Below are 12213 nucleotides of genomic sequence, written 5' to 3'. Positions count from 1 at the left end.
AGCATTTCTATTATAATTATAAGTAAGGAGAAAATAAAAAAAACTAGAGGAATTCAAATCTTAACGAAAAGATCTGTTGTCCAACAGTGCCATCAGGTGGAGATATGAGGACACACATGTGTGAAATATAACTGTGTGCGTGTGTGTGTGTGTGTGTGTGTTTGTGCGTGCGTGTGTGTGTGTGTGTGTGTGTGTGTGTGTGTGTGTGTGTGTGTGTGTGTGTGTGTGTGTGTGTGTGTGTGTGTGTGTGTGTTTGTGTGTTTGTGCGTGCGTGTGCAGGCCTGCTGTTGGAGGACAACCCATCCATAAGAGCCCTCACTCTGGGTCACGGTCACATCCTGGTGGGAACCAAAAACGGAGAGGTTCTGGAGATTGACAAAACCGGACCCATGACGCTACTTGTGCAGGTAGGTGTGTGTGTGTTTGTGTGTGTGTGTGTGTGTGTGTGTGTGTGTGTGTATTATTCATTTAATCTCAAAAACTAAATGCCAAACACCATCTGCTGAGGAACACCATGTGATATGTAGAAAGTGTCTGTGAGCGAGTGTGTGAATGAGAAAGGACCTTAGGTATTTTTACATTTCTGGCGAGGTCTGGTATAGCACCTGTTGCCATGGTGAAGAGAGCTGTCGGAAGACTTATACACACACACACACACACACACACAGACACACACACACAACCACACACATATAATATCTTATCATCTGTTCATTCTAAGATTCATGAAATGTTGTGTTTATAATCGTGTGTGTGTGTGTGTGTGTGCAGGGTCACATGGAGGGTGAGGTTTGGGGTCTGGCCACTCACCCCCTCCTTCACGTCTGTGCCACCGTCAGCGATGATAAGACTCTTCGACTCTGGGAGACGTCGAGCAATCACCGCATGGTGGCCGTCCGCAAGCTGAGGAGAGGTGCTGATCCATCGCTCCAGATCCTAAAAAATAGATTTTATATACGATTTTCTTCAGTTCTTATCAGTTTTCTATAAAAGCAAATCGATATTCTGAAGAGAGGTAAAGACAGAATTGAATACAGTTTCAATACTTCACCAAATGTTTCCAGGCGGGCGCTGCTGCTCCTTCTGCCCCGATGGGAAGGCGCTGGCGGTGGGTCTGAGTGACGGCGGGGTGATGGTGGTGAACGCCGACACGCTGGAGGACCTGCTGAGCTTCCACCACCGCCGCGACACCATCTCAGACATCCGCTTCACCCCAGGTACACACACACTTACAGAAATATAACTAACACTCATTTTACGAGGACTCACATCGATCCTTTCCAAAAAATAAGTCTATTTTAAAACTAAAAACCCAAAGGTCTGCTCATATGAAATGGTCCAGATGTGGCTCCCAGAGGGTTAATCTGATGTTTCCCGGTTCTCAGACTCAGGTAAATTCCTGGCGGTGGCGTCCCATGACGGCTTCGTGGACATCTACAACGTGCAGAGCAGCAAGAGGGTGGGGATCTGCAAAGGAGCGTCCAGCTACATCACACACATCGACTGGGACGTCAAGGGTAACACACACTTTATTTTTGAAGTAAGATGTTTGTGCCGAGTCTGTTTGAGACTGAGAACGTGTGATGTAGAAATCACACATCTTTAATTTGAGGTTTTTGACAAGTCATACTTCTTTTCCCTTCACGTGTTCCCACCTCTGTGTGTGTGTGTGTGTGTGTGTGTGTGTGTGTGTGTGTGTGTGTGTGTGTGTGTGTGTGTGTGTGTGTGTGTGTGTGTGTGTGTATGTGTGTGTGTGTGTGTGTGTTGCAGGTAAACTGCTGCAGGTGAACACAGGAGCCAAAGAGCAACTTTTCTTTGAAGCACCGAGAGGAAGAAGACAAATAATCAAAAATACTGAGGTCAGTGTGTGTGTGTGTGTGTGTGTGTGTGTGTGTGTGTGTGTGTGTGTGTGTGTGTGTGTGTGTGTGTGTGTGTGTGTGTGTGTGTGTGTGTGTGAGTGAGTGAGTGTCAGCTACTTAATAATATATAGAGTTAAGTATAATTCTCCCTTTTTATGTTCTTGATCTTGCATCTCACGTGTTATTGTCTGTCTTATCTTGCCTCATTGTGTGTGTGTGTGTGTGTGTGTGTGTGTGTGGTGTGTGTGTAGCTGGAGCGGGTGGACTGGTCCAGCTGGACGTGTGTTTTGGGCTCCAGCTGTGACGGGATCTGGCCGACGCACAGCGACATCACCGACATCAACGGTGCCTCGCTCACCAGAGACCGGACGCTGCTCGCCACCGGAGACGACTTCGGCTTCCTCAAACTGTTCGGATACCCTGTCAGAGTACGAGACATATGAACCAAATTAAATTAATTGATTAGTACTTCCTTATTATTGCATATCTTATAATATCAGTCTGTGCACTGAGAGGTCATTAGGTGTGTTTCTGCCCCCCCTGCAGGGTCAGTACGCTCGCTTTAAGCGTTACGTGGGCCACAGCGCGCAGGTGACCAACGTCCGCTGGAATCAGGACGACTCTGCCCTGCTGACGGTAGGGGGGGGCGACACTGCCCTCATGATCTGGGCGAGGGAGAGAGGGGGCGGAGCGAGTGGAGAGGGGGAGGGGCCTCTGTGTCGCGACAACAGACCGACCGTCGACAGCGAGGAGTCAGACGACGACATCGAGGAGGACGGAGGTGGGTGGAAGAAGTATTCATGTATTGAAGTGCATACTGTAAGTACAAAAGTATTAACTTAAAGTGTGTGTGTGTGTGTGTGTGTGTGTGTGTGTGTGTGTGTGTGTGTGTGTGTGTGTGTGTGTGTGTGTGTGTGTGTGTGTGTAGGCTACGACAGCGATGTTGCTCGTGAGAAGACGGTGGATTACACGACGAAGATGTACGCCGTCAGCATCAGAGAGATGAGAGGAACCAAACCTCACCAACAGCAGAGAGAAGTTTCTGCAGAGGAGAGGTATACACACACACACACACACACACACACACACACACATAAAATTCAGCGCGATGTCCCTTCAAATAATGCTTTTTTGAACGTTGTGAATCTGAAACTTTGTGCAAACCGTTTATGAAATACTTCATCTTATCCTTGGTGTGTGTCATCAGTGTTCACAGTATGTGTGTGTTAGTGTGTGTTAATGTTAGCCCTTATACACTTGTGTTTTTTATGTGTTTTGTTTAAATGTAATGCATGCACAGCTGGTCAGTGGCTCAGTTCTCTGTGTGCTTGGACAAATGCTAATAAAAGTGTTAGTTAGTTTTGATGAATAACTCATGTCTTCTGCAGCATAAAGTCCTGTTTTTGTCCCTTTGTGCTACCCTTACTTCCTAAGTGTTGCTCCTTCTTGTAGAAACTCTAAATATCTGTGTTGTGTTTTCACTTGCTTTCCCCTGGAGGCAGGGCATTGTCAAGTGAGTATGAGCGGGTACTGATGTTGATATTTAACACATCACTTTAATAACTCTGATCAATCTCAATTAATAAAGGGAAAACTAAATAAAGTATTTACAAGACATAAAGCAATTGTACGAACACAAAGAGGACAACACTTATATTGAAAGTAGAAGAAAACAATTTGAGAAGAGTATTAAACATTCACATGAATAACATGTTAAATAGATTTTGCATGGTAGCATTTTGTTAGCATGTAGCTATAGCACACAGGTGGTCATATTATCCTTCTGTGTGTGGGTGTGTGTGTTGGCATTACCTCACACTGTCTGTTCCTCCACCTGTCTTTGTCTAGGTTAAAATTATAATTGATTAATTGATGAGTTAACACCCTGATTGGTCCTCCAGGCCTCCAGTGAGTCGAGCGGCGCCTCAGCCAGAAAAACTGCAGAAGAAGAACAACGTGTCCAAGAAGAAGAGACTGGTGGAGGTCTGTCCTCCCTCTCTCTCTGATTCACATCATCGTTGATCTTATTATTTGTTCCACTGTTTGCTGATAGTGAATGCCCTCTGTTGCAGGACATGGTTCTGGATCACGTGTTTGGTTTTCGAGGTTACGATTGCCGTAATAACCTGCACTACCTCAACGACGGCACCGACATCGTGTATCACACGGCCGCCACCGCCATCGTGCACAGCCTCAGCACCGGTAACACACTCACTTTCACTATTTCACCTCTTATGACACCAGATCATTAAATTAAATAACACATCCAACATGAAGTCAAACATTAAAGAGGACATATTCTGCTCATTTCCAGCTTCAGATTATCATTTAGTCTCTCCTGGGACATGTCTCCATGCTTTAATGTTCAGAAAGCTCTTTGTTTTTCTCATACTGCCTGTGCTGCAGCTCTTTTCACCCTCTGTCTGAAACCAGAGCCAAGTCTGCTCTGATTGGTTAGCTGGCCAGCTCTGTTGTGATTGGTTGTGATGTGTTTGTGTGTCTTCTCGTGCTGAAGGAACTCAGAGTTTCTACCTGGAGCACACTGACGACATCCTCTCTCTGACCGCCAACCAGCACCCCAAGTACAAAAACGTCATCGCCACCGGACAGATCGGTACACTGTGTGTGTGTGTGTGTGTGTGTGTGTGTGTGTGTGTGTGTGTGTGTGTGTGTGTGTGTGTGTGTGTGTGTGTGTGTGTGTGTGTGTGTGTGTGTGTGTGTGTGTTTCTGCATGTTTTTTCTCTCCTGTGCTTCATGTGTAACATGCTTGCTTCACTTGTTTTGCACTAAGAGAATGAATACTAACTGTCTTTAAAGGAAAATATAATTAGCAAATGTATTTTTACTTTGATAGATATTTATGCACTTTACTGCAAAAGTAGAAGTACTAATACAACACCATAAATGTAAACCAGGAGTACATTTGAAGTGTTAAAGGTTTAGAAATGTTAAAGTATTATATATGATATCATTTTATTATTATTTCTCATGCATTCATTTAAAAGCAGGACATAAAAACAACAGACCACGCCCTCATGGACTTTGTATTAACTTTTTAAAGCATGTACATTTCATTGATTGTCACCAAGCAAAAATGAAAATGACATAAAATAAACACTTTAGGTAAACGCACTGCATTTTTTAACAGTGAGAAAGAACCGCTTTGTATTTGCCTATTAATACTGGCAAAAATAAACAAACGTTGTTAAAAACTATAGTCCACTTTTAGCAGTAAAAAATATGAGTTCCTCTCTCTCTTTACTAACGTCTCACGTCAGGTTTTTATCTGTTTTTTGTTTTGTTTTCTGTTCGTGTGTGTATGTTTTGTCCCGTCGCTCTCACAACACCTCAGGCGACATCAGTGAAGTGCCAGGTAACAAAATCAAACGCACCCCGCCTCTCCCACCACCACAGAGAAACCCTAAAACCCAGAGACCCCGGACAAAACTGATCCACAATTTGTCTTTAATACCCTTGTAAAGGAATACATTTACGTCAATGAAGCTTGGTGCTCAAACGTAAACATTTATCAAATCAAATCTGTTTTCATGTCCCATTATCTGCACAGAGAATTCACCATGTTGTTTGTTTATTCCTCCACACATTTAAAACACACCCCAGAAATTCACTACTACTGTGTTGTTATTGTCTTGTTTTTGTTGTGTAGCATCCCGCTGTGTAACCCTGATTTGCAGAATGACAAAAGCAATCCTTTAATTTCCATCAGTAAAAACATTTCCTGATGTTGTTTGTTCTCAGGATGTTTGCAGGATGCTTTGTTGACGTATGAAAACCTCGCCCTGTGTTTCCTCTTGTGATCTCTGCACAGGCACGACCCCCTCGATCCACGTGTGGGACGCGATGAGTAAACAGACGCTGTCCATCCTCCGCTGCCCGCACACTAAAGGCGTCGGCTACGTGAACTTCAGCGCCACGGGGAAGCTGCTGCTGTCTGTCGGGGTGGAGCCTGAACACACCATCACTGTGTGGCGCTGGCAGGAAGGTCAGACTGGCCAGAACATTTGTAAAACACTCATAAATACAGGAAGTAATCTGTAGATCCTTGGCTCAAGTGAAATTCCCATTTCTTGGAAAATGTTTGGAAAATGTTTGGACATGCACAAACTTTTATTATGTTACATAATATCTGGACCGTAAAAAAATAAAGTCAGAAAGAAAAACAGAAATATATGTGAAAAATGTCCAAAAATCCTCAATATATAAAAGAAAATGAGAGATGACTTCATATAAAATCAGTATTATGATCATACCATGTTTGTGTGTCTTTTCTTGAAGTATAACTCAACCATGTGTGTGTCGCTGCAGGATCCAAGGTGTGCAGTAAAGCCGGACACCCGGACCGGATCTTCGTGGTGGAGTTTCGCCCGGACTCGGACTCGCAGTTCGTCTCGGTGGGAATCAAACACGTGAAGTTCTGGACGCTGGCGGGCGGCGCTCTGATGTACAGGAAGGGCGTGGTGGGGACGGTGGAAGACGGACGCATGCAGACGATGCTGTCTGTCGCATTCGGGGCGGTGAGTTAAATAACAACTGTTCCTGTTGTTGTTTAACAAGACTACTGCTATTTATATGAAACCCTTTGAGCACGTGGAATATTCTCCATTTGGATATACAGTTAACAGATAAGATGCATGTGAATTTGTATGCAGCAGTCATGCAAACTTTGTTGTAGTTTAACTGAAAATACACCAGATATTAGAGCAATGCAAGCTAGGTCATATAGTTTATAATGCCTTATATTTAAGTGAAAAGAATCCTAAAAATGTCACAAATCTATGCTTCCTATTTGCAGAATAACTTGACGTTCACCGGAGCGATTAACGGGGACGTGTACGTGTGGCGGGATCACTTCCTGCTGCGCGTCGTGGCGAAGGCTCACACAGGACCGGTGTTCACCATGTACACAACGCTGAGGGACGGACTCATCGTCACCGGGGGCAAGGAGAGGCCGTGAGTCACACACACACACATACACACACACACACACACACACACACACACACACACACACACACACACACACACACACACACATACACACACACACACACACACACACACACACAAACTTTCTAACAAATATAAATTAATTTTGTTTTTCTTTTGCTTTTAAAACTAAAATATCAACAAAATAAAACTAAAAGCTTATAATCTGTGTGTGTGTGTGTGTGTGTGTGTGTGTGTGTGTGTGTGTGTGTGTGTGTGTGTGTGTGTGTGTGTGTGTGTGTGTGTGTGTGTGTGTGTGTGTGTGTGTGTGTGTGTGTGTGTGTGTGTGTGTGACAGGACTAAGGAGGGGGGTGCAGTGAAGCTCTGGGATCAGGAAATGAAGCGTTGTCGAGCGTTTCAGCTGGAGACGGGGCAGCAGGTGGAGTGTGTTCGCTCCGTCTGCAGAGGGAAGGTCAGGACTTATTCAATATTTAAAATCTTCATCCTCTAAACATCAGACCCTCCTCATTATCTTCCCTCTTTCTCCTCTTCCTCAGGGTAAGATCCTGGTGGGTACGAAGGACGGGGAGATCATCGAGGTCGGGGAGAAGAACGCAGCGTGCAACCTGCTGCTGGACAGCCACGCTCGGGGGGGAATCTGGGGTCTGACGGCCCATCCTGCCAAAGAGATCTGCATCACCGCCAGCGAGGATGCCACCATCAGACTGTGGGACCTCGAGGACAAGGTACACACACACACACACACACACACACACACTCTCTGAACTTACTTTGAAGGATTGGTGCATACATAAAGACACTGATGGTCCCTTCTGTTTCTCTCATTCCACAGAAACTGTTGAACAAGGTGTGTGTGGGTGCCGCTGCTCGCTGTGTGAGCTTCAGTGCAGACGGAGAGATGCTGGCTGTTGGGATGAAGAACGGAGAGTTCCTACTCCTCCTCACCAACTCTCTGAAGGTGTGGGCGAAGAAACGAGACCGCAGTATCGCCCTGCAGGACATCCGGTAAGAAGAGAGAGGAAGAACCAGCCTTTTTCCACAATGAAATATAAACCTCAACCAGGAGGAACAACAATGTGTGTGTGTGTGTGTGTGTGTGTGTGTGTGTGTGTGTGTGTGTGTGTGTGTGTGTGTGTGTGTGTGTGTGTGTGTGTGTGTGTGTGTGTGTGTGTGTGTGTTTGTGTGTGTGAGCAGCTTCAGTCCGGACCGCTCTCTGCTGGCGGTGGCCTCGGTGGAGAACACGGTGGATATTTACGATGTGAGCGGAGGACCGGCTCTGAGCCGGCTGGTTTACTGCAGCGGTCTGCCCGCCTTCATCCTGCAGCTCGACTTCTCTGCTGACAGCTGCCACATACAGGTACACTCTCAGACACACACACACACACACACACACACACTGACAATTGTTTTTAAAGAAAGTCAGATTTTTTTCACTGTTTGTATTATTTATATAACAATTATTTTAATTTGTGTGTGTGTGTGTGTGTGTGTGTGTGTGTGTGTGTGTGTGTGTGTGTGTGTGTGTGTGTGTGTGTGTGTGTGTGTGTGTGTGTGTGTGTGTGTGTGTGTGTGTGTGTGTGGGTGTGTGGGTGTGTGTGGGGGGTGTGTCTCTGCAGGTGTCAACAGGAGCTTATAAGCGGCAGGTGTTTGAGGTTCCTTCGGGAAAGTTGGTGAGTGACCAGACCATCATCGACAGAATCACCTGGGCAACCTGGACCAGGTAACACACATTCAATTTAAAATATCAGATATAATAAAAAACACTACTGTCATTTCAAAATTTTTAGCATATTATTATAAAAATAGATCGACTACAGGTTCATTTTTCCTGTCTCTTCTCTCCCTCAGCATTCTGGGAGATGAAGTTTTGGGGATTTGGCCTCGAAACGCAGACAAAGCGGAGGTCAGCTGTGCGTGTGTGTCTCACGGCGGCCTGAACGTCGTCACCGGAGACGACTTTCGGTTTGGTCAAACTGTTCGACTTCCCCTGCACAGACAAGTTTGTGAGTGTTTTCAATTAAATATGTCAGGACCGGGTGGTGAACAACTTCAGGTTAAAACTAAAGTCATCATTCTTTGTTCATTTGGTTGAAATAGCATTACACAACAAGAAAGTAAATTAGAATAGAAAAAGTCATAAAAAGGAACTGGATTATATTTTATTCAAAGTGAGTATAATAGAGTATACAAAGCTGTGAAAAGTGCAAAAAGGGAATAAGAATTCTGACCAACATGAACATCTTGAGTGAAAATGTAATTTATTTAGTATGTTTTCTGCCTGCAGGCCAAACACAAGCGCTACCTCGGCCACTCGGCTCACGTGACCAACATCCGCTTCTCCCACGAAGACAAATACGTGATCAGCACCGGAGGAGACGACTGCAGGTAAAACAGATACGGATATGTAGTAAAGGAAAGAATGTCATAGGATGATGTAAACATTTCATAAAAGTGAACCTGTGATAATGTCTTGTTCTGTGTGTTGCAGCGTGTTCGTGTGGAAATGTCAGTAAAACGCAGCTTCCTGTCGGTGACGCTTTCATCCAAAGCGCCTTAACAGCACCACAAGTGGATCCAGAGGGAATCGAACCAGCGACCTTGAACCTTCGTTTACAGAGTTTACAAGCTGGAGATTGAAGTACAGGCAGAAAAAACTTTGACTGCAGCCAAACAATCGATCACATGACCCCGAAAATAAACAACTGACGAGAACCAGAAGAAAACACAACAACATTTTGGATTTTCAATGAAAACAAACCAGAAAACAATATTTTCCAGGAGCGAGACGCATAAAATCTGCGTACACACAAGACAGAAATATCTATTTGTATTTGTCGGATGTATGAAGTTTTATTTTTTATTAATCATTGTGGATAAATTAATTTATCAAGTCTATTTTGGGGCCGAAAATATTTAATATGTGAAAATAAATTTGTCTGTTTTTATCTCTGTTTAAATTATTATTGAATGGAAAAAAAAACAGCTGATTACAAACTATTTTTGTTTATTAGCTGCTGTAAATGTTCGTACTGGAAATGAATTAATAGGATATGTGATAAAAAATACATATTAAAGCTCAGATAATTATGGAGGACTAAAGCTGCCATTACAATAAACAACTCAATTAATTCACGTTAAAAGTTAAGCCATAAAAACAAATGCGTGTTATCTTGATAATCTAAATTAGAATTTGACATTATTTTAAAAAATATATTTGGAAATTGAAGCTTTTATTTCTACATGTCTTTATTATTTAACCCCTTAAAAACATAAGAATATCCCTTTAAAAACAGGAATGAATCAAATAATTTAATGTAAAAGGAAATATTTAAATATAAAAAAAGTCATTTGTAAAATACATTTCTTGATTGAGGATTTATTTCTTTCTTGATTATTATATGTAATTGTTTTAACAGCAGCTCTAGTCTTCCATATAAAATGAGGCATAATCAGATTGTTAATGAATAGTATTTTATTATTATATTCTATCTAGTTTTTGTTTGTGTATCTTTTATAAATCAGCCTCCTGGATTGATGCTGCATTCAGGTCACAGATGGAAAAAAAGGAAAAATGTACAGAGAGTTTATTAGTAGAACATATGGGACCATTTAAAGGAGAGACTAGACAGATCTCATGTTAGAAATCATTAAAAAACAAAGGGAGAAAATATATGTTTTCAAATCATAGGTCACTTTTTATTTCAAAAAAGCCTTTACTGCATCTGTCGTTGGATATCATCAAACTTAAGTGCCTTTCTGGATCTTTCTACTTCAGTTTGTTTTTATTTGGGAGGGGGATATTTCATACACTGTTGTTTTTTATTTATTTATTCCACTATTCAACTTATTTTATACTTTGTCTGGTGCTACACTGAGAATGTTTTATTCCACCTGAAATGGACGGAAATATAAAAAATGTTTTCTTTGCTGCTGCTTTTTGTTTTTGAAAAGGACCATTGTGATCGTAAAACAGAAAAGAAATACATGTAAAAAGGAATATTTATGGAGATATCTAAATGTTATTTATGCCCAAATTACAATGTGGACGAGTTCTCTGTCTGAATATTAACTGTTGTAAAGCGTGTCAAAAGAGTCTTTGTGAAAAACAAGTGGTTGGTTGCCACGCAATTACCTGAAAAGGTCCCTGAAGTAAAAACAAGGCACACTGGTTTTCTGTCTGACACACAACCGCCTGAAAATACACAATAAATAAAAGTTTGATACTAAAAACCAGAGATATGGCCCTGAGTTATTGCTTTGCTTGACCTGACTGAAGATAAATGAAGTGTGAGTAGAGGTCTGATTCTCGAACAGTTCCTGATTAGTCTGCAATTTAGCAAAAATCCCCCTGAATTTAATTTCAAAAAACAAAACTGCATTGTTCCTGAAATAGTGTTTAAGTCAAAGTGCTTTAAGAGTCACATTGTTAGAAGAAAATCTATTTGGACAAAGTACTCTAAAGTTTCATCCATAAAAGTGTATCTCTCAGTACCTTTGTGAGAGCATTAAGCTCCTAAAATCACAAACTGCCATTAAAGAAACTCCAACTCCTTACAAATGACTTCATAATTTACCAGTTGTAACGTTATATGACAAGTGCATCCAAAAGTACCTTAGAACAGTTGGAGAGTCGTGGTGAAGCAGTGTGGGATCAGAAAGACAAAGCAGGTGAAAAGGGGATACAATTCCAAGGTTGAGGGTGAGGTTTTACTTGACATTAAAAATAATAATAATCTGGAATTTAAAGTGAATTTTCCTGTTTTCGTCCTAAAAAAAATAAAATAGTGTTTGTATTTATTTTTTAACTTTAATCTTAACAAAATGTCTGAGTTTTTCTCGTGAAAGTGTTTATACAGTTAACCACCTAAATTAAAAAAGAATTGAAGAAGCTACCATAAAATGTATTTCCGTTAATTTATAATGAAACAGATTGGATTAGGTCTAGTCAAAAAACAATTTGGTATTATAACAGAAGCTAACATAAACTATAGAAAGCTATCAAAAGCTAACCGAGGCTAACGAACGCTATCAGACCTAACAGAGGCTAACGAAAGCTATCGGGAGAGGCTAACGGGAGCTATCAGAAGCCAACAGACCCTAACGAAAGCTATCAGAAGCTAACGGAGGCTAATGAAAGCTACCAGAAGCTAACAGAGGCTAACGAAAGCTATCAGGAGCTAACAGACGCTAACGAAAGCCGTCACACTTAACAGAGGCTAACGAAAGCTATCCAACCTAACAGATGCTAACGGGAGCTATCAGAAGCTAACAGACCCTAACGAAAGCTATCAGAAGCTAAAGGGGGCTAATGAAAGCTACCAGAAGCTAACGGGAGCTAACGAACGCTAATAGACGCTAATGAAAGCTATCAGAAGCTAACGGAGGC

General features: G+C 42.2%; 1 protein-coding gene across 1 annotated transcript in view; it reads left to right on the top strand.

Annotated features, from left to right (window-relative positions):
- LOC134858364 (echinoderm microtubule-associated protein-like 6) overlaps window positions 1-10097 on the top strand; it is a 38816-nt gene extending 28719 nt beyond the window's left edge. The window contains 25 exon segments of the mRNA XM_063874215.1: window positions 280-407; window positions 772-913; window positions 1065-1217; window positions 1386-1517; window positions 1771-1859; window positions 2111-2287; window positions 2406-2640; window positions 2788-2914; window positions 3358-3372; window positions 3761-3842; window positions 3932-4061; window positions 4375-4473; window positions 5212-5232; window positions 5689-5862; window positions 6186-6394; window positions 6673-6830; window positions 7164-7278; window positions 7364-7552; window positions 7660-7832; window positions 8022-8184; window positions 8444-8547; window positions 8676-8784; window positions 8786-8830; window positions 9112-9212; window positions 9316-10097. Of these exon segments, the coding sequence (XP_063730285.1) occupies window positions 280-407; window positions 772-913; window positions 1065-1217; window positions 1386-1517; window positions 1771-1859; window positions 2111-2287; window positions 2406-2640; window positions 2788-2914; window positions 3358-3372; window positions 3761-3842; window positions 3932-4061; window positions 4375-4473; window positions 5212-5232; window positions 5689-5862; window positions 6186-6394; window positions 6673-6830; window positions 7164-7278; window positions 7364-7552; window positions 7660-7832; window positions 8022-8184; window positions 8444-8547; window positions 8676-8784; window positions 8786-8830; window positions 9112-9212; window positions 9316-9340 (3095 nt within the window). The 3' untranslated portion in view covers window positions 9341-10097.
- Window positions 10098-12213: the final 2116 nt, after the last annotated feature.

This window comes from Eleginops maclovinus, chromosome 22, assembly GCF_036324505.1.
Source record: "Eleginops maclovinus isolate JMC-PN-2008 ecotype Puerto Natales chromosome 22, JC_Emac_rtc_rv5, whole genome shotgun sequence".
In the NCBI taxonomy this organism is placed as follows: domain Eukaryota; kingdom Metazoa; phylum Chordata; class Actinopteri; order Perciformes; family Eleginopidae; genus Eleginops; species Eleginops maclovinus.
Note: the sequence above shows the minus strand (reverse complement) of the source record. Positions and strands in the feature narration are given on the sequence as shown.